General features: G+C 46.0%; 1 protein-coding gene and 1 non-coding gene across 3 annotated transcripts in view; both read left to right on the plus strand.

Moving 5' to 3' along the window:
- The window catches only part of LOC135173779 (zinc finger SWIM domain-containing protein 6-like), a 474,519-nt gene extending 453,274 nt beyond the window's left edge, over positions 1-21,245 (plus strand). For both annotated transcript variants that reach the window (XM_064140924.1, XM_064140926.1), the window contains exon 14: positions 18,791-21,245. In XM_064140924.1, the coding sequence (XP_063996994.1) occupies positions 18,791-19,656 (866 nt within the window). In that variant the 3' untranslated portion in view covers positions 19,657-21,245. The remainder of the gene's footprint in view (positions 1-18,790) is intronic.
- LOC135173795 (U6 spliceosomal RNA) lies at positions 4,539-4,641 on the plus strand. Its single transcript, XR_010301437.1, has one exon. It is a non-coding gene; the product is annotated as a U6 spliceosomal RNA (small nuclear RNA).
- Positions 21,246-21,479: the final 234 nt, after the last annotated feature.

A 21,479-nucleotide genomic window follows, 5' to 3' on the forward strand; every position in this document is an offset into this window, starting at 1 on the left:
TGGGCAGCCCATTCCAATGGGAAATCACTCTCTCTGTGAAGAACTTCCTCCTAACATCCAGCCTATACTTCCCCTGGCACAACTTCAGACTGTGTCGCCTTGTTCTATTGCTGGTTGTCTGGGAGAAGAGACCAACCCCCACCTGGCTAACCTCCCTTCAAGCTACCAGGCCATCTAATATATACATTCCCGTATATACTGTTATCATCCTGGCCTCTGCCTGGTAAGAGGCAGGGCCCCCCTAATGTTGACCATTGCAAGTGCAATTGGCACAGTGTTTAATGGTGTTAGCTGAATCATTACCATTACTGCCTGAGTCGTGGGAAAACAGGAAACTACTCTTTTAGTCCTATCACTCTGCAACTCTCTCACTCTTTTTAGGAGAAGTGAGGTAGGTTTTCCATCCCACTTATCCATGTTTTCACCAAATTGGTCACATAAGATTACCCAAAGAGACCCACATGACTGTTGTTGCCTATTTCTGGGTTAGTTTGAATTGGTCTTATGGGAGGACCCCTATCTCTGATGGCTGAGGCATGTACCCCACTCTGATGATGAAGAAAGGTCATTGTCCTTTGCCAACTGGGATGTGGAGGTTTTAAATTCCTCCTTGGGTTGTTTCATGCCATCTCTTATCTCTTCAGCCATAGTATTTATGGCTCATACCATGGCATTAAATGAGTACTGTGTCCAGTTCTGGGCCCCTCAATTCAAGAAAGATGTTGAGGTACTGGAACATGTCCAGAGAAGGGCAACGAAGCTGGTGAGGGGCCTGGAACACAAATCCTATGAGGAGAGGTTGAGGGAACTGGGCCTGTTTAGCCTGGAGAAGAGGAGGCTCAGGGGTGATCTTATTACTGTCTACAACTACCTGAAGGGACATTGTAGCCAGGTGGGGGTTGGCCTCTTCTCCCAGGTAACCAGCAATAGAACAAGGGGACACAGTCTCAAGTTGTGCCAGGGTAGGTATAGGCTGGATGTTAGGAAGAAGTTTTTCACAGAGAGAGTGATTTCCCATTGGAATGGGCTGCCCAGGGAGGTGGTGGAGGCACCGTCCCTGGGGGTCTTCAAGAAAAGACTGGATGAGGCACTCAGTGCCATGGTCTAGTTGACTGGCTAGGGCTGGGTGATAGGTTGGACTCGATGATCTTGGAGGTCTCTTCCAACCTGGTTGATTCTATGATTCTATGTAAGTGTCCCAGGTTAGGGTGGGTCCCTCCCCAAGGAGAATAAACTCACTACAACACACATTTTTTTGAAAGTCAGGGAAAGATGAAATTGTATTTCTTATAGTGCAAGTATAACAGTAGATAAACTACTAGAGAAGGAAAAAAAAATATAATAACCAGCGTTGCACCCCAGAGTAAGAAGTCGTTACACCAATACAGTTACATCATTGTTCTCCCATTTATTGCAGTGATACAGCAAATTATATGATAACTTGGAAGAGGCATGGATAGCTAGCTTAGTTAAGTTTGGTACATGTGGAAGGCACAGATAGGCTTAAGGTTGTGTGTGAGGGTTAAACTTATATAAACAACTTATAGGGTCAGCCTCCTGCAGCCAGCAGACCCTGCCTCCTGCAGCTGGACATGGGGATTTGCTTCATCGTCTTAGTTCCTGCCTCCGGAACAGACTCAAGGACACTTTGTAGCATGGGGTTGCTCACGTTTATCAATTCATGTCCTCTGTTAGCAAGAAATCCATCCACAATTCCCACTTTTTCTTTTTGAGCAACCCAGGCTTGATCTGCAATTTTATGCAGGCTCTGTTCAACACAGGAGTAAGTAATACAGCTGCAAATCAATAATACTAAAATCAGAAAGAGAATGAACCTGATAGAGCTTGGCTAGGAGCTTCTTGTGGCAGACAGTGTCAAAGGCTTTGCTGAAGTCCAAGTAAACTACATCCACAGCCTTCCCCACATTCACCAGGCGGGTAACCTGATCATAAAAGGAGATCAGGTTGGTGAGGCAGGACCTGCCCTTCCTAAACCCATGCTGGCTGGGCCTGATCCCTTGGCCATCCTGTAGGTGCTTTGTGATGGCACCCAAGATGACCTGTTCCATGACCTTACCTGGCACTGAGGTCAGGCTCACAGGTCTGTAGTTTTCTGGCTCCTCCTTACGACCCTTTTTGTGAATGGGTATCACATTGGCCAGCTTCCAGTCTTCAGGGACCTCTCCAGTGAGCCAGGACTGCTGATAAATGATGGAGAGTGGCTTGGCCAGCTCAGCTGCCAGCTCTCTCAGCACCCTAGGGTGGATCCCCTCCGGTCCCATGGACTTGTGAGGATCCAAATGACACAGCAGGTCCCTTACTGCTTCCTCATGGATTAGAGGGGGACTGTACTGGTCCCTGACTCCATCCACCTCTTCAGGAGTCCAGCTGTCCTGGAGACAACTAGTCCCACTCTTGAAGATTGAGGCAAAGAAGGTGTTAAGCACCTCTGCCTTTTCCTCATCCTTTGTCACTATGTTCCCCTCTCTATCTAACAAGGACTGGAGGTTGTCCTTGGCCCTTCTCTTACCATTCAGATATTTAAAGAAACACTTTTTATTTTCCTTGACAGCCGTGGCAGCCTGAGCTCCAAGTGGGCTTTTGCCTCTCTAATTTTTCCTCTACAAGACCTAGCAACCTCCTTGAACTTCTCCTGGGACACCTCCCCTCTTTTCCAAAGGTGATACACTCTCTTTTTAATCTTTAATTCCTTCAGCAGCTCCCTGCCCATCCAGCCTGGCTGCCTCCCTCGTCGGCTCATCTTCCGGCTCAGCGGCACTGCCTGCTCCTGTGCCTTCAGGAGTTCTTTCTTGAAGCAGCTCCAACCTTCCTGGACCCCTTTGTTTTCAAGGCCTATTTCCCAAGGAACTTTCTGAATTAGTTCCTTAAATAGGCTGAAGTCTGCCCTTCGGAAGTCCAGTGTGGAGGTTCTGTTGATGCCCCTCCTGGTTTCTCCATGTATTGAAAACTCTATAATTTCATGGTCACTGGACCCCAGGCAGCCTCCAACCACCACATCCCCTGCCAGCCCCTCTCTATTTGTGAGCAGCTGGTCAAGCAGGGCTGCCCCCCTGGTAGTCTCACGTAACAGCTGGGATAAGAAGTTGTCTTCCACACATTGCAAACCTTCTAGACTGCTTCTTCTCTGCAGTGTTTAAGTCCCAGCAGATGTCTGGTAGGTTAAAGTCGCCCACCAGAACAAGGGCAGGTGATCTTGAGGCAGCCTCCCGTTGCTTAAAGAGTAATAAATCAACCTCTTCTTCCTGGTTGGGTGGTCTGTAACAGACTCCAACCAGGATATCAGCCTTGTTGGCCTTCGCCTTAAGTCTCACCCATAATGACTCAACTTGATCATCTTTGATTTCTACCTCCATGACATCCAGAGCATCCCTAATATACAGAGCCACTCCCCCGCCCTTTCTCCCTTGCCTGTCTCTCCTGAAGAGTCTGTAGCCGTTGATTACAGCACTCCAATCATGTGAGCCATCCCACCACGTTTCAGTGATGGCGACAATATCGGTCGTTACCGGTCATTTCGACTGGAAATGCAGGAGTAGCAATGAGTGTGCGCACGGCAGCCGTAGCAACCTGTTGTTTGTCTTTCATCTGCATTAAGGTATTTATTACATCTTGCCAGGTGGAATCGAACTTTTGAGCGATTTTAGAGTCTTTACTGTCAGTAATAACTGAGTCCCACAGTGCATTCCCCATTTCTCTCCATCTCTCTGGGCTAAAACTCATATTTATCTGCTTCATAATGCCCTTCTCTTCAACTTATTTGATCAGCTCATGGGGCTTTTTCATATCTGGCGTAATCCCTCACTTAGAGAGTATGCTCACCAGTAGATGTAGAGCTGCGTCCACTTCCATCGCAGCCTTACCTGCTTCTATGGAGTCCTTGGCCGCGGCCCGAGTTTTCCAGCTACTGCCTCCTTTTTGCAGTGCCCTCTGTCCGGTGTTCGACGGTGACATTACTTTCAATTCAAAATGTCCGCAGTTCATCAGCATGTTCCCAAACTCCGGCACGTAAAATTGCAGTCCTTCCCACTGCTGGTCTGCAATACCTCTGTCTTCCCCGATTCCTGGTTCCCCATATTCGGGCACCACTTGCCGGCATTGCACCCCAGAGTAACAAGTTGTTACACCAATATGGTTAGATCATTGTTCTCCCACTTATTGCAGTGATACAGTAACTTATATGCTAACTTGGAAGAGGTGTACATAGCTAGCTTAGTTAAGATTGGTACATGTGGAAGGTATAGATAGGCTTAAGGTTATGTGTGAGGTACAGGTAGGTTAAACTTATATAAACAACTTGTAGGGTCAGCCTCCTGCAGCCAGCAGACCCTGCCTCCTGCAGCTGGGCGTAGGGGTTTGCTTCATCATCTTAGTTCCTGCCTCTGGGATGGGCTCAAGGACACTCTGCAGCATGGGTTGCTCACGTTTATCACTTCATGTCCTCTGTTAGCAAGAAATCCATCCACAGTGAGAGGACTGGAACACAAACCCTATTAGGAGAGGCTGAAGGAGCCAGGGTTGTGTTTCGGCAGTACATATACTAAAACTGGAACGATACAAAGAAGATTAGCATGGCCCCTGCGCAAGGATGACACGCAAATTCGTGAAGCGTTCCATATTTTAAATAAAGATATGTGATGGTTTGGGTGTTCCCCACCCCCCCACACTTTAGAAATACCCAACTAGTCTCAGCCGGATCTGGGAATAGAAATGAACCTATTTATTTACAGCTAGCACAATATACAAGCAGATATTTACAGTATATACAGTTATAGACAGAAATATACAAGGTAAAAAGTAATACAGGAGCACAACTCCCCTCCCAGAAACCTGAGTCCCCAGGAGGGGCTCTCAACCACCCCTGCACCTTCCCTCTGCCCCTCTCAACCTTACCCCATGTTGCGGAGGGCAGAAATAATTCGTGGCCGAGTCGAAAATTTATCAAAAATAGATATTTTTTATTTTTACAAAAACCCGCCCCCACAACTATATATACAAAGATTAATTTCGTTTAATAAACAGGTTGAGTTGCCTAAGAATTCTACAAGGATACCATTAATAATCTGACTATATATATTTGGAAGTCAGTTTTTTGGAAAAGGACTCAGCTATTAATTAATAGCGGTTTCTTACTAAATTAAGCTAAGCCAAATAACTCACTCAGGCTGGCTCGTGCGGTCTGTCTTCCTCCTCCAGCGGCTGCAGGAGTCGTTAAGGGTCGTTAAGGGTCGTTAGGCAGACAAAGGTGTGCCTAACACCAAGGCAAGTCCTTTGGTCTCTCTGCAGTCCAGGCACAGGAGAGTGAGCGAACTCGTCCAGGCACAGGCAAAATCCAAAGCGGGAACCCCCAAAGGCGGGAAGACCCCCAATATTTATAACCTTGGCTAGACAAAGGGCAGAGTTACCACACTTTAGGCGCGAAAGCGCACGGCCAATCCCAGCCTGGCTCCAGCGCGGGAACTCACGGGGCAGTCCCCGCCCCCTTCACGGCTGCAGGGCAGGCGAGGGGGGGGGGAAACCAGGCGGCTTTTCCCCTTTCCCCCCGAAGTCCGGGCAGGAGAGGAATTTAGGGGTACAGGACTCCAGGACACCCCAGACTTAAGGAAGAATAGAGGTTCAGCCAAGAGGTTAAGAAGCAAAGGTGAGTGGCAGGTGAGGTTAAGGAGATGCAGCTCAGCCAGAGCCCAGACCGAGAGTGCAGCAAAATGGCGAAAGTGTTATCTAATGTTTACTTTCTTCTTCAGCGAGACTCTGAGGGAAGGAGACATCACCACTGTTTTCCTTTCACAGCCTATGATCTAGTTTTTCTCACCAAAATATTCTAGCCTGCTTCAAACTAGCACAATCCACCCCTGTCTACTTCACTCAGAGTATCGCTGATAATTATCTGATCTAATCTAAAGCAATATTTACTCTAATGAATATTACAAGTTCAGTTCACACTTCATTCCAGCTATCTCAGATGCAGATGATTCAAAAGCTCAGAACAGTTTGTCTCCTCACAGATGAGACGAGAACAGGGACTCCCAGGCGACGTTGGGTTTGCACTCACGTACTGTAGATTCTCTCGTAGATTCTTTCAGTGTTGGACACCGATGGCACCTAGAACAGAAAACTCCTAACAGCTTGTATTATACACTCTGAATTTAGACTCTCTCAGCTATGGTTAGATTTCTCTGTGGAATACACTGAATTTCACCATTCTCCTGCATTACCCAGTAGGTGTGACCAGGACCTTCAGCAGACACCACCCCTCGGACAGGTTTCCCTTCGCCCGAAGGAGAAATACCCAAACAGTTTTCCCTAACAGATTCTTCTCACGTACAACAGGAACTTTATCACCGTCTACTGTTTGGACCAAGTCTGATTGTGCAGGTCCTGCTCTGTTTACTGAACCTCTACTATTTACCAACCAGGTAGCTTGTGCTAAATGCTTGTCCCAGTTTTTCAGAGTTCCACCCCCCATGGCTTTTTGGGTGGTTTTCAGCAAACCATTGTAGCATTCAGTCTTCCCTGAAGCTGGTGCATAGTAGGGTATGTGGTAGATCCACTCAATACCATGCTCTTAGGCCCAGTTTTTCACAAGCCAATTTTCACGTTCAGCCACATCAAGAGCAAGTTGGACAGCTTTTACCTCAGCGGACTGACTGGATTCTCCTTCTCCATCTCTCTCTTTGGTAACTCTCCTGGTAGGACTCCAGACTGATGACTTCCATCTTCGCCTGTTCCAACAAGACTAGGTATTTGTCCACTCCACTCTCCTTGGTGAGTGTTTCCAGCTGCTTGGCTGACTTGTCTCCTACCTGCAGGGCATTGGCACCAATGCTACGGCATCTCACTAGCCAGCTTAGGATTGGCTCACCTGATTCCCTCGAGTATTCCTTTCTAACTTCCCTGACCTCTCTAAGAGGATCATTGGAGTCCTGGATGTGATCCTCCTCCTCTTCCTCTTGTTGATCTGGTTGTCCCTGGCCTAGAAACAGAACCTTCCTCATAGCGCTCTTAAACTCATTGGAACCATCCTCTTTCTTGGCAGCCAACCTCACAGCGCTCTTCTCATTTGAGTATTGGGATCTCAGCATGTTCGCTAGGTCCTGAAGACTAAATGCCTCCTCTTCCTCCTCTTGCTCACCACAGGTCCCCTCTCTTACATCCTCTTTTGAATCACACTTTGTCAAAAACTGTGTCTTGGCTTTTGCCTTAGCAGGTGCCAAAAAGGCCTGCACAGCAACAGACTTGGACGTGTCTACTGGAGGGTTTGAATCATTGGGGGTCTGACCTGAGGTCTGTGAGTTCAGATCTGCCTTAGAATTAACAGGGTTCTGGTCTGGCTGATGCTGGGGCTGTGGGTTCGGATTTGGACTGACTGGGCTACCATTACCAGTGTTATCAGGAACATTCTGACTTTGAGTGTTGGCCTGTACTCCTGGGACGCCTGCCATTCCTCACACGTTATCTTTGTTGTCAGGAACATTGGCAGTTTTCCCAGAATCTGAAGAGGGAGGTATAATAGTAACTGTCCCAGGCAGGGAAGGAGGTGGTGTTACCGATTATCTGTGTTTTGGTTTGGTTGCTGCAAAATTGTCCCTGAATTTTTCTGGGAAGAAGATTGTTGTGTTCCTTTGTTTTGATTTGGTTTTGAGACAGAGACTTTCCCAGTTTTTATAGGCATTGCATTCGAATTTTTTACACATAATGCCAGAATTAATATGTAAATCAAAACTATAAGACATAAATTGACACACATCAGACCTGCCACGGTCTGCTTTGTGTAAAAATCTTTACAAGGGTCCGGCATCTCAGTTCGGGGTTTAATCACCCTCATGAGGGCTGTAGATAAAGCAGTATTTTGATTGGTTGTAATATTATTGGCAAATACCCCTGTAATGTTACTGGTAAGATTTTCAGTGACATTAAAACCAGCATACCCGAGAATGAAATCACCCCAGGACCAGAAAATGCTTGTAAGTTTAGCTTTGACCTTTTTAAAAACTGCATGAAGCAAGAAATAACCAATTTGGTCTTTGATCCAATTGTACACAAGAAAACAGAAAACAGGCCACACAATAGCCCCCACCAAGTAAAATAGCTGCTTTATTAGCTTCATTCTGATTCCCAGAGTTAATTAACAGTCACTCAAATGACACAAGGGGAGTCTTCACTCTACCAACTGTCTTGGGTTCAAATGCAGGTTCCCAGAGACTCTTATAAATTTGGTAGACCCAATGACAATTTTTAGAATTTATAGAGTGCCCTCCCCTCTTCCCCCTCCTTTCCCCAAAAGACAGGGAGAGAGATAAAGGTAGGGACACCCAAATAAATCAATCTCACTCGATTTGGAAGTTAAAAAGGAAAAGTTTAACAATAACTTAGAAAAAGGGATTGGAGGTAGGGGAGTTTACAAAGGATAAGGAAGGGAAAACAGCAAAATACAAACAGGGATGGATACAACCCGAGTAGTGTGATGGTGTCTCTGCCTCGTGGCTGCCACGTGTTGTGCTGGTATGCAGTATCAGCGTGTGTGTGATCATGAACGCAGAGAGAAAGAGCAAGAGAGCGAGGAGCAGGAAGTGCTCCTCTTTTATACCGCAGGAAGTGGGGGGAGTGGGCTAACCATCACCTGGAGTGTGGCCCACCCCTGAGGAGGGGCCAAGACCCCTAGGGTCAGGTTCAGGGTCACTCCCCCAGGAGTGTTAACCCTATACATTCCACTCCTTGGTTAGACCACTTCCACCTTCCTAAGAACAGTCTTCTTCTCCAAAGATGGGAAAAAAGGTGTCCATGGGTTAAGAGTTCTTAAAGTCCTTCTTGGTCCCTGGCTGTATCTCAAGGCGATGTGCTCCTCTGGTCCGGTGCAGGTTGCTGAGATGTGAGCAGGGCAGGAACGGAAGAAAAGTCAGTGAAACAGGAACAGTTCTTGTTGGAACTCAGGAAAAGAGTCTTTTCCCTCTGTGAAGAAAAAACATCAGGAACAGTCTCTCTCTTGGTGTCTGGCATCAGGGGAACAGGTGTGGATGAGATGGCTGTAGACATCCTCTGGAGGGAAAATCAGGAACAGTCTCTCACTGCAGGGCATCAGTGACGAATCAGATGCAGGGTTCTGGTTGGACGCCGTGGTGTGATGCGATGCTGTAGGACTCTGGATAGCTGCTGCTGTCATGTAGGTTCTGTTGGACGCCGTGTAGTGGTGAGGGTATAACTACAAAAACAACTTGTAACCCCTTATGAACTATGATACAAGTATTGCACAACTATGATACAAGTATTGCACAACTATGATACAAGTATTGCACAACTATGATACAAGATAACCTGAAATATCTGGAACACATGGAATCAACTCTGAGATTTCAAAACCTTTTCAGCTAAAGAGAGGTTTCTCTGAGGGACACACTCGATAACACCAGTTTCCATCATCACTCAGTATGTGTGACCAGGACCCTCTGCAGATACCACCCCTTTGATGGGTTTTCCCCCACCAGAGGCAGGAGCAACCCACACAGTCTTTCCCAGTAGATTCCTTTCACAGACCACAGGAACTCCATCTCCCTCAACTGTGGGCAGTAGGGCAGACTGAGCAGGACCAGCTCTGTTAACTGATCCCCTGCTGTTCACCAGCCAAGTGGCTTCTGCAAGGTGCTTCTCCCAGTTTCTGAGAGTTCCACCTCCCATAGCCTTCAGGGTGGTTTTCAGCAGGCCATTGTGTCGCTCAATCTTTCCTGCAGCTTGTGGGTAGTATGGGATGTGATAAACCCATTCTATCCCATGCTCTTTTGCCCAGTCGCTTACAAGGTGGTTCTTGAAATGGGTCCCATTGTCTGACTCAATTCTCTCTGGGGTACCGTGTCTCCACAGGATGTGGCTCTGCAGACCCAGAATGGTGTTACGGGCAGTAGCATGAGGTACTGGGTAGGTTTCCAGCCACCCCGTGCTTCCCTCCACCATGGTTAACACATACTGCTTGCCACTACGAGACCGAGGCAGAGTGATGTAATCAATCTGCCAGGCCTCCCCATACCTGTACTTTGACCACCGTCCCCCGTACCACAAAGGCTTCATGCGCTTGGCTTGCTTTATGGTGGCACAGATGTCACATTCATGGATAACCTGAGTTATGGCCTCCATGGATATGTCCACGGACCTGTCTCGGGCCCATTGGTATGTGGCATCTCTTCCTTGGTGACCAGAAGAGTCATGTGCCCACCGAGCTAAGAACAGTTCACCTTTGTGATTCCAGTCCAGGTCAATCTGGCAGATGTGGGCAGCCTGGTCAGCTTGGTGGTTATGCTGCTGTTCTTCAGTGGCTCTGCTCTTTGGGATGTGAGCACTGATGTGTCGGATTTTAACTGGTAGTTTGTCCAGGCGTGCAGAAATGTCTTGCCAGAGATCAGCAGCCCAAATAGGCTTCCCTTTTCTCTGCCAATCATTTCTCTTCCACTCCTTCAGCCACCCCCATAAGGCATTTGCTACCATCCATGAGTCGGTGTAGATGTATAGCATTGGCCACTGCTCTCGTTCGGCAATGTCCAGGGCCAGCTGGATGGCTTTCACCTCAGCATACTGGCTGGATTCGCCTTCTCCATCTCTTGCCTCTGCAACCCTGCGTGTAGGGTTCCAGACGGCAGCCTTCCATCTTCGCTTGCTGCCTACCAGGCGGCAGGATCCATCTGTGAAGAGAGCATATGCCTTTTCCTCCTCAGGGAGGTCACTGTATGGGGGGGCTTCCTCGGCACGGGTCACTGCCTTCTCTTCTGCTGGCTTTCCAAAGTCAGTGCCCTCTGGCCAGTTGGTGATGACCTCTACAATGCCTGGACGCTCGAGAGTCCCCATCCTAGCCCTCTGAGTTATCAGAGCCATCCACTTACTCCAAGTGGCATCTGTGGCATGGTGCGGAGTCGAACCCTTCCCTTTAAACATCCAAGTCAGGACTGGAAGCCTTGGAGCTAAAAGGAGTGGTGACTCCGTCCCAATCACCTCAGAGGCAGCTCTAACTCCCTCATAGGCAGCTAGGATTTCTTTCTCTGTGGGGGTATAGTTGCTCTCTGAGCCTTTGTACGCCTTGCTCCAGAACCCGAGTGGGCGGCCTCTTGTCTCATCAGGAGCTTTCTGCCATAGGCTCCAGCTAGGACCATTCTCACCGGCTGCTGTGTAGAGAATGTTCTTAATCTCTGGGCCGGTTCGAACTGGTCCCAAGGCCATGGCATGGACCACCTCTCGTTTGATCTGGTCAAATGCCACCTGCTGCTCAGGTCCCCACCCAAAGTTATTCCTCTTTCTTGTAATGTCAAAGAGGGGTTTCACAATTTGACTGTACCCGGGAATGTGCATCTTCCAAAAGCCCACAAACCCCAGGAAGGATTGTGTCTCCTTCCGGTTAGTGGGTTCCACCATAGTGGCCACTTTATTCACCACATCCATAGGGATGTGGCGTCGGCCATCCTGCCATCGAACTCCCAGGAACTGGATCTCTCTGGCAGGCCCTTTCACTTTGCTTCTCTTAATGGCAAAACCTGCATCCAACAGGATATTAATGATCTTCTCACCCTTCTGGAAGACCTCCTCTGCTGTCTCACCCCATACAATGTTGTCATCGATGTACTGCAGATGTTCTGGAGCTCCACCCTTCTCCAGTGCAGTCTGGATGACGCTGTGGCAGATTGTAGGGCTGTGCTTCCACCCTTGAGGCAGTCTGTTCCAGTGGTACTGGACTCCTCTCCAGGTGAAGGCAAACTGTGGCCTACATTCTTCTGCAATGGGGATGGAGAAGAAGGCATTAGCAATGTCAATTGTGGCATACCATTTGGCCTCCTTCGTTTCCAGTTCATACTGCAGCTCCAACATATCAGGCACGGCTGCGCTGATTGGAGGAGTCACTTCGTTCAGGCCTCGGAAATCCACCGTGAGTCTCCACTCCCCCGTCTCCTTTCGCACTGGCCATATCGGGCTGTTGAAGGGCGAGTGGCTCTTGCTGATGACAAGCTGCTGCTCCAGGCGGCGAATCAGCTGCTGTATGGGTAGCAGGGAGTCTCTGTTGGTGCGATATTGCCTGCGATGAACTACACGAGAAGCAATAGGTAACTTGACATCTTCCACCTTGTGGGTACCAACCACGGAAGGGTCATCTGACAAGCCAGGCATGATAGACAGCTGCTCTTTGTCTGCAGTCTCTACAGCTGCTATGCCAAAAGCCCACTTGTTCCCCTTCGGATCTTTAAAGTACCCTTCCCGGAGAAAGTCGATCCCCAGGATGCAAGGTGCATCAGGGCCAGTTACTATGGAGTGCTTCTCCCACACATTCCCAGTGAGGCTTATCTCAGCCTGCAGCACAGTCAACTCCTGAGACCCCCCTGTGACTCCTGCAATTGTAACAGTATCTGTCCCCCTGTGGCTGGAGGGGATCAGAGTGCATTGGGCACCGGTGTCTACCAATGCTCTGTACTTCTCGGCTTCAGAAGTGCCAGGCCATTTCACAAACACGTCCCAATATACTCTGTTATCCCTGGCCTCCGCCTGGCTGGAGACAGGGCACCTCTAATGCTGAGCAGTGTGACCGCATGAGGCACATGGACCTGAGTTACTGGCTTCACCACCCCTTGAGCGAGAGGGCTGCCTGCGGGACACTGGGGCAACGCCTCTTCTGGAGGAGTTATTCCCCGTGTTTGTCCCCTGCAGTTCCCTTACCCTGGCCGATAGAGCTGAGGTGGGCTGGCCATGCCATCTGTCCATGTTTTCCCCATGGTCACACAGTGTTCTCCAGAGTGACCCCCTGTGTGTACCCTGTCTGCTCTGGGCTGGTCTCCTGCGGGGAGGAGGAGGAGCACGGCGGCGTGTGTTCCTTACAGCTGAGACTTGCACCCATTCTGAAGGTGAAGAGCAGTCATCCTCTGCCTTCTGCATTTCAGAGAAAGAGGCTTTTAGCTCGTTCATTTCTTGGGTGAGGGTCTCTACAGTGGCAATTAAGGTTTTCCTCGTGTCTCGGACGGGAAAGTTTGTTTGGGGGGAGGAGAGGTTTGAAGTAACGATATGCGAGGCCGATGTTTTGTAAAAAGGTATAAGTAATTTAATATTATACACTAGAAATCCCCTTCCCCAAACTTATTTGTAATTATCCCGCGTAGATTCTTGGTTCATAGTTGAGATTTAATATACAGAATGACTAAAATGAAGAGAGTTTATGATATGAGAGAGTTCATTGAAGTCTTGAGAAGTTATTCAGTTTCAAATAGAAGTTTATCAATTACTCACTGTCCCAAATGCAGTTCAGAGAAGTTTCAAAGTCTTAATGGATTTTAAGGCACGTTGTCCGAGGCTCCACGGGTCCGGTCGAGCTGCATGCTGACTCCCGGGGCTCGTAAGGATCGGGCCCTTGTCCGGAACGGTGCAGTCTTGAGCTGGTTGCTTGCGATGCGAATGCCGCGTGTGTGTGCGTGTGTGATCAGCGATCAGGGTATCGAGCAAAAGAGGCACATGGTAGAGAGCGAGGGGCCAGTTAAGGTAAGGAGCCAGAGGTGCAAGTGGGTACATTTTTTTATAGTATTTTCAGAAGAGGTGTGTTCAACCAACTCAGTCAGACTCACGTTAACTTTACAGATTGGTACAAAGTTGTAATCAACCTATACAATTGGCTAATTCTTACCAAAAACAACTTATGGAACCACCCAGGGGTCAGCCCCCAGCAGATGTTTGTCGAGTGGTCACCGTGTCTGAGAATTCGAACCCTTTTTCCAAAACATAGCCATGTTTATGTCTTTGCTTCCCTGAGAGAGAGATTCTCTCAAGGCCTGTACGCCTGCTGGTACAGCAGCTGCGTCAGTGCAAGCAGATAGGAAATATTGTTTTGACTTTTTCGATGGAAGGCCTCTGAGCCACAATTTTGTGTACGAATGAAAATTCTGCAATAAGGCAAAAGGGCTCTGATCCCTTCCACGACACCTCGACAAACTGTCTTCAAACTGTCTTAGGTCATTCACAAACTCCCTGATTGTGGGAAGGTTGTTGGGGTCTCTGCCCAGCAGCAGTGCTCCCAATGTGGGGGCATATGTGGAAGGGGCACACTGAGTCAGTTTCTTTAAGAGGGCTGGCTTCATGCGGACATCATCAGGGTCCGAGGGCATCTGGTCGGCTCCATAAATTATCTCTTGAACCGCCATTTGCCTCAGGTATGAGATCCCCTGTTCCATATCTGTCCATTTAAGGGGATGGAAAATCATGTCATCCTTAGTCGGGTACCTGTACCTCACAGCTATCAGAAGCCTGGCCCAAAGTGAGTGGGTACCATCGAGCCTTCCCAGCTCCTTATCCACACCTCCATCCCTCGACAAGGATCCCAGCTGCTTTGCCTCCCTCTGATCTAGGTCCACGGTTTCTGCTCCTGCATCCCAGCATTTCAATAGCCAGGCTAAAAGGGACTGTCCGTTTGCCCTTGCATACTCCTGCCTTATGTGCCTGATTTCCTTTCTGGGCGTGGAGCTGATAAGGATCACTCCATTATCAGGTCCATTTCCAGCTGGTTGCTGTTGCTGGGGGGTGCTGGTTCCCGAAGAGGTCCCTTGCCCTGGATCGGTATCTGCGGGAGGGTTTGGGTTTGATCTTGCTGGCCGCGTGGTAATTGGCGCCAGGTGAAGGGGGCTGGGCTGAGGGGGCAGGGTCCGGGGGGCTGCCCTGGGAGGGACCAGAGGCGGAGTTCGGGGCGGAGCCGCGCTAGGGGCGGTCTGCCCTGTCGCCCAACCCCCGCAGCTGCAGCTCGGGCAGTGAGGGCCACCCCTCCCCCTAAGCATCCTAATGGCGGCGCCCACCCGATACTTCCACGTGTCTAAGTTCACAGCTACCTTGTTCATTCCCAAACCCACATTTACACACAGTGAAATAACAGCTATCCAGTACCATTTCTCGCCCAAAATATCTGGAGCTTCTGTGCTCCAATGCATATACTCAGATTGATTCCATGTTCCAGAAACATTTCTAAACACAGTGATATTACTAACAGAATTCAGGAAATAGGCATAGACTCGGACAGGCAAATGCTTAGAATATTCCCAGAGCATATCAATGACAATCCAGAAGACATGGTAACTTATAAACTTTAACAGCCAGCCCCACAACAGCCATGCAAAAGCGTTAATGATTAAGACTTTCAGAATATCCATTTTTTAACTTCCAAATCTTCTCTGAAATAATTCTTTCTACCTAGCCCCACGTTGAGACGCCAAATAAATTGTCTTGGGTTCAAAGGCAGGTTCCCAGAGACTCTTATAAATTTGGTAGACCCAATGACAATTTTTAGAATTTATAGAGTGCCCTCCCCTCTTCCCCCTCCTTTCCCCAAAAGACAGGGAGAGAGATAAAGGTAGGGACACCCAAATAAATCAATCTCACTCGATTTGGAAGTTAAAAAGGAAAAGTTTAACAATAACTTAGAAAAAGGGATTGGAGGTAGGGGAGTTTACAAAGGATAAGGAAGGGAAAACAGCAAAATACAAACAGGGATGGATACAACCCGAGTAGTGTGATGGTGTCTCTGCCTCGTGGCTGCCACGTGTTGTGCTGGTATGCAGTATCAGCGTGTGTGTGATCATGAACGCAGAGAGAAAGAGCAAGAGAGCGAGGAGCAGGAAGTGCTCCTCTTTTATACCGCAGGAAGTGGGGGGAGTGGGCTAACCATCACCTGGAGTGTGGCCCACCCCTGAGGAGGGGCCAAGACCCCTAGGGTCAGGTTCAGGGTCACTCCCCCAGGAGTGTTAACCCTATACACCAACTCATGCAATGAATACACAACAGCCTCTCTTATTTATACCTTCAGCTTATGCATATGTATCAAGTTTGTTGCAATTATGTGAAGGAATTCTTGACATTCTTGCTGGGTCAGAGGTTTCCCCTGCGCCTGTGTTATCTGGGCTGTTGGCAGTTCCTTGGGTTTCTCTGGTGGTCGTTGGAGATGAAAACCGATGTCCTCCTCCGTGTGTCCTCCCAACTCTGACCCCTGGCATACACTCAATAGAATCCGGCCACACAAGTCCCCCTCCCCCACAAGTGATACAACCCCACCACTTCCTGCACTACTTCCCCATCCCAGGGAGACACATCTCCCTTATGGTGTTATCCTAAGATGAATCATACTCCTGTTTGACATGCAGTGCAATTAAATCAAAGCCTCTGGTTCTGTTTCTAATTCTCTTTCCAAATGAAAAATCTTTTTGTCAGAATTTTAAAATTCGTTTAGCATCTGCACAACACAAGCTGCAAGGAGCACAGCATGGACACTGCTGGGTTCACTAGCCTTCTATGCTAGCTTTTCAAAAACACGTTTTGGATTTCAGCAGTTCTTAGCTGCCTATTCTAAGCCTAAGCCTGTAATTACATATCCCAATTTCTGTAAAATTTCACAAAATTTCCACATTACAGTGCTCATGGCACTGTAATGTTGTGCTAATACTATGAATTACATTATTCATTTTAAATTAATAACCTGGTGAAAATATTAATAAACTATGAACAATATTTATTAATTTTAAATATCACCAAAACCTTATTTATAAGATTCAAAAAAACAGTTGTGAGTATTTATACAGGGACAGGCAATGTAAACAGTTAGGCAAAACCATAAATGCAAATATTAACTTGAGTTTATGGAAAGAGATTCTTGTGGTCAATATGCTGCTTGCCCTCTAGGGGAACTTGAGAGGCTCCTTTCTGCTGAAGCAGAACAGAACCAAAGCAAAGCAAAAACTTCAATGACAAAGAGGCTTTTTAGAATATTTACTCACAAAATGGTATCTTAGGATTTCTTGGGCTGCATTATAGTTCCAGACAGTACCCAAAACATTTGGAGGGGTTGCTGTTGGTGGTATGGTACCTGTTGGAGGATTTGGAGTTTCCCCAGGACTTTGGGAAGGTGTTTGGGCTTGCATAATCTTCTGACTTGATCTCTATGACTTCTTGGGCAGTGTGCTAGTTTGAAGCTAGCTAAAATGTTTTAGTGAGAAGAGTTAGATTACAGGCTGTGAAAAGGAAACAATGGTGATGTCTACTTCACTCATAGGCTTGCTGAGATGTATAAGAACAAGAACACAAACATAGATAACGCAGTTGCTCTCTGGGCTTTGGGCTGAACTCTTTCTCTCTAACCTAACCTGCCATCTGTGTGACTAATCCACCTGCTTCCTAACCCCCCTGGCTGACCCTCAAAGATACCTTAAACATAAGGCAAGATCTGGGGTAAGGTAGAGGAGTGGGAGGAAAGTGAAAGGGTGGTTGAGAGCCCCTCCTGGGGACTCCGGTTTCTGGGAGGGGAGTTGTGTTTCTGTATTACCTTTTTACCTTGTGTATTTCTGTATATAACTGTATATACTGTAAATATCTGCTTGCATATTGTGCTAAGCTGTAAATATAAAGCTTCATTCAATTTCCAGAACCACTGAGTCTAGTCTGGGTGATTTTCCAAAGTGTGGGGGGGTGGGGAACACCGAAACCATCACAGGCAGACAGTTTCCTTTCCAAGGTTCTGGACTTGGCATGGAGGTTTGCACGTGTGCAGGCAGACACGATGTCTTACAGGTGGCAATAACCTGCTCTCTCTCACCATGTAGGCTGCAGTGAGGTCTCTCTATAAGTGAGCTCTCCAGTTAGGAGCAGTTTATCACTTCCAGTTCATGCTAAGCTTTGGGCAGCTTTTGGCAATGATTTGTGCCTACTTCATGAAGGCACTTAATGCCTCTCCCTGTTAAACTGAGATATGACAAAGTTTCCAAGTGTTGTTGTTACACGGTAAAGCTGGCCTGAAACATGGCAGCATGGCAAGGCAAAGCAAGGCAAAATGAGTTGAGACAGAGCATGTTGTTTAAAACTTTGCTTATCATAGAATCATAGAATCAACCAGGTTGGAAGAGACCTCCAAGATCATCCAGTCCAACCTATCACCCAGCCCTATCCAGTCAACTAGACCATGCCACTAAGTGCCTCATCCAGCCTTTTCTTGAAGACCTCCAGGGACGGTGCCTCCACCACCTCCCTGGGCAGCCCATTCTATATTTATCAATTGCCTCAGTCTGATGGCTCCATTTGGCTACAGAGATTAGCCAACTAGCTGACTATAAAATTCAGTTTATGGAACCCATTAGTCACTGTTTCCCCCGTCTTCCCTGTCCACCACATGCACATGCCATGAAATAAATGATACTATGGAAAATATTTATTTTAGATAATATTGAGTATTGCATATTGCTCAAAGTATTTCCCTAATAAGTGTCTTGCTATTCAGATGAAGATTAGGTTTTCATCGGGTTTTTTTTAATGTGTGCTTAGTATTGAATGCCATGATATTTTATTAAATGAGACATTCAGCATGCTTTCATATTCTTTTGCACACATGCTGTTCCTTGAGATGCATATTGAGAAAAGTAGGTAAAATTGCCTTTTAAGTGTTCTGTTTGAGGGCTGCTTTTGGGTGATGTGGTGAGACTACATAAGCTAGAACTTATCTAAATTGTCTTAGATGAGTAAAATATCTCAGTTATCACAACAGAAGATTAAAGCTTATCTTTCAGGCTTTTTTTGTTATGATCTGCTTTTCGGTGATTGCTATATTTTGCACATTATCATTTGTTTTAATGTCTGTTTCCAGCCATGTTATCTGGTTTAGCCCTTCCTGCTGAGGCAGGTGTTGGATGTACTGACAACTGGCAACCTCTTAGACTTTGAAAATGTAATTTTTTGCTGAACATTTGCATTTGCTAGGTTTTATCAGTTGTGGCTAATCCTTTCTTTGTCTCCCCAGGTGTTTATGCACTGGATAGTATCATGCAAAACTGGTTTACACTTTTCACTCCAACAGAAGCCACTAGTATTGTTGCTACAACAGTGATGTCCAACAGCACCATTGTCCGTCTGCATCTGGACTGCCATCAGCAGGAGAAGTTGGCCAGCAGTGCTAGGACACTTGCTCTACAGTGTGCCATGAAGGATCCTCAGAACTGTGCCCTCTCTGCATTGACCTTATGTGAAAAGGATCACATAGCTTTTGAGACTGCTTACCAAATTGTTCTAGATGCTGCTACAACCAGCATGAGCTACTCACAGCTTTTTACAATAGCACGATACATGGAGCATCGTGGTTACCCCATGCGGGCCTACAAACTGGCCACTTTGGCTATGATGCATCTCAACCTGAGTTACAATCAGGACACACACCCTGCCATTAATGATGTTCTGTGGGCATGTGCACTCAGCCACTCCCTTGGGAAAAATGAGCTAGCAGCTATAATACCTCTTATAGTCAAAAGTGTCAAATGTGCAACAGTACTATCAGATGTTTTACGAAGGTGTACTTTGACCACCCCTGGCATGGTGGGACTTCATGGAGGAAGGAGGAACTCTGGTAAGCTCATGTCACTGGACAAAGCTCCTTTAAGACAACTCTTGGATGCCACAATTGGAGCCTATATTAATACAACTCATTCACGTCTCACTCACATCAGTCCACGACACTATAGTGAGTTTATAGAGTTCCTCAGCAAGGCCCGAGAAACCTTCTTAATGGCTCATGATGGACACATCCAGTTTACACAATTTATTGACAACCTAAAACAAATCTACAAAGGCAAAAAGAAACTGATGATGTTGGTTCGTGAGCGATTTGGTTGACAAAAATGCATGAAGGGAGATGGAGGGCTTTGTTTTTACTTGACCCTGCCTTTGTATCCTTTTGAATAGAGCCACATTGGTATTATATGTGTATAGTTGTATTGAGTTTGCAAACTAAACTGTCATGTTGTGAAAGTTTGTGTGTTTGTTTTTTTTCCTTTTTTTCTGTTTTGTATGAGAGGTTAAAAAAGTTTTGATTTACACTGAGTATATGTTGTCAAGTGGCAAAACCCCACATCACTCTCCTTTCTGTATTTTCACATCTTCAAAAACAAACATATTGCAATGGCTTTAAAAAACAAACAAAACACCTCTATCCTGTGAGAAGTACCTCAAATGGATTCAGCTTTACTCCTTTGTAACTCATCCTTACATTTTGGCATCTTTAAACAAGCCAACAAATTAAATACAGTTAAAAGGATGAACATGTGGCTTTGCAGTACTGTTCATCCAGAAGCATGGCACACAATGCATGTGTGGAAACTTAGCAACTGTCAACATACATTCTCAGGGATTTATTAAAAAAAATAAAAGAATGAGAGCATTTATTGTACTGTATATATATATTATAGTATATGTCTGAATATTGAAAAAATATAACATTAATTTATAAAAAATATATATGTCATGCAAAATACTTGAAGCTGCAATATCTTGGTTTTAAACAAAAAAGAAAACCTATCTGAAGGACTAAAGTGCGCCTTGCTTCACGTTTGGCTCAGGTGGTGAACTATATGCTGGGCATCTATGCAGAACCACCTTATGGATTGCATGGTTGAACTGATACCACTGGGGAAAATTTATATAAATATATATATATATATATATTTATACAACCTGCGTATGCATATATATGTATACACACATGCTTGTAACAGGCACTATAGTAAAAAGGGACAACAAAAAATACACAGCTAGAGCAAGAATCCTTGGCATTAAGAATGCCAGGATTGAGGTTTGTGTCTCCTAGCCTAGGAAACCTAAAGAAATATCCTTTTTGACACAAAACACAAAATTATTGAAATGATACATTATGCCTTTTCAGTGAGCTAACAATAAGCTGACCTTTGTGCACAAATACATATATAATATATATTCTGAATTGGTATTTTGACTTTGTGCAGGACGGAAAGTTGTGTAGGTATGACTGTTCTACTCTTCCACTCTTTTTTTAATATATTTTATTTTCTCTAGAACTACTTAAATAAAAACAGCCTTCTATCTTGCCTTGTCTTAGTGCTTTAAAACAACTAAACTGGAGATCTAACTACCAAACTGTTCATTATATTAAATACCAACTTTGGTTACAGTATAGTGTCTTTAGCCAATGGTTCTGTATCCTTGTGCTTTTTAAAGCAGTTTTTATATTTGCTGCAAAAGTTGTTCAGTGTCTCTTGTTCCCTTCATTAGAGAATATGCTAGAGGTATGTTTGTTGGCATTTTTGTTTAGAAATACTATTTCATGCTCTCCATTTTATTTATTTTAATAGGTAAAAAGGTTGTACTTCATCACTCATGTAAACCTGTTCATGAAGTTGAAAGTAAATAAGATTTGATACACTGATATCAATTTATTTATGTAACTAAATCACTGTTTTATAAACTTGTTAATGATCAACAATTTTTTTTGTTTTGATTAAAATAAGTTTTTTGAAACTCGATTCTGCCATCTTCATGGTGTCTGTTACTGAACTGTGTACAGATAGTTCACAGATCTTAAATGCCAAATTGCAACTTTGGTGCATTATGATGATAAGCAATAGGAACACCAAGACCAGGAAGGAAATGTTCTGTTCCTCAAAAATCTGTTGAAGAATGGCATT

Source organism: Pogoniulus pusillus (assembly GCF_015220805.1).
Source record: "Pogoniulus pusillus isolate bPogPus1 chromosome W unlocalized genomic scaffold, bPogPus1.pri SUPER_W_unloc_1, whole genome shotgun sequence".
NCBI lineage: Eukaryota > Metazoa > Chordata > Aves > Piciformes > Lybiidae > Pogoniulus > Pogoniulus pusillus.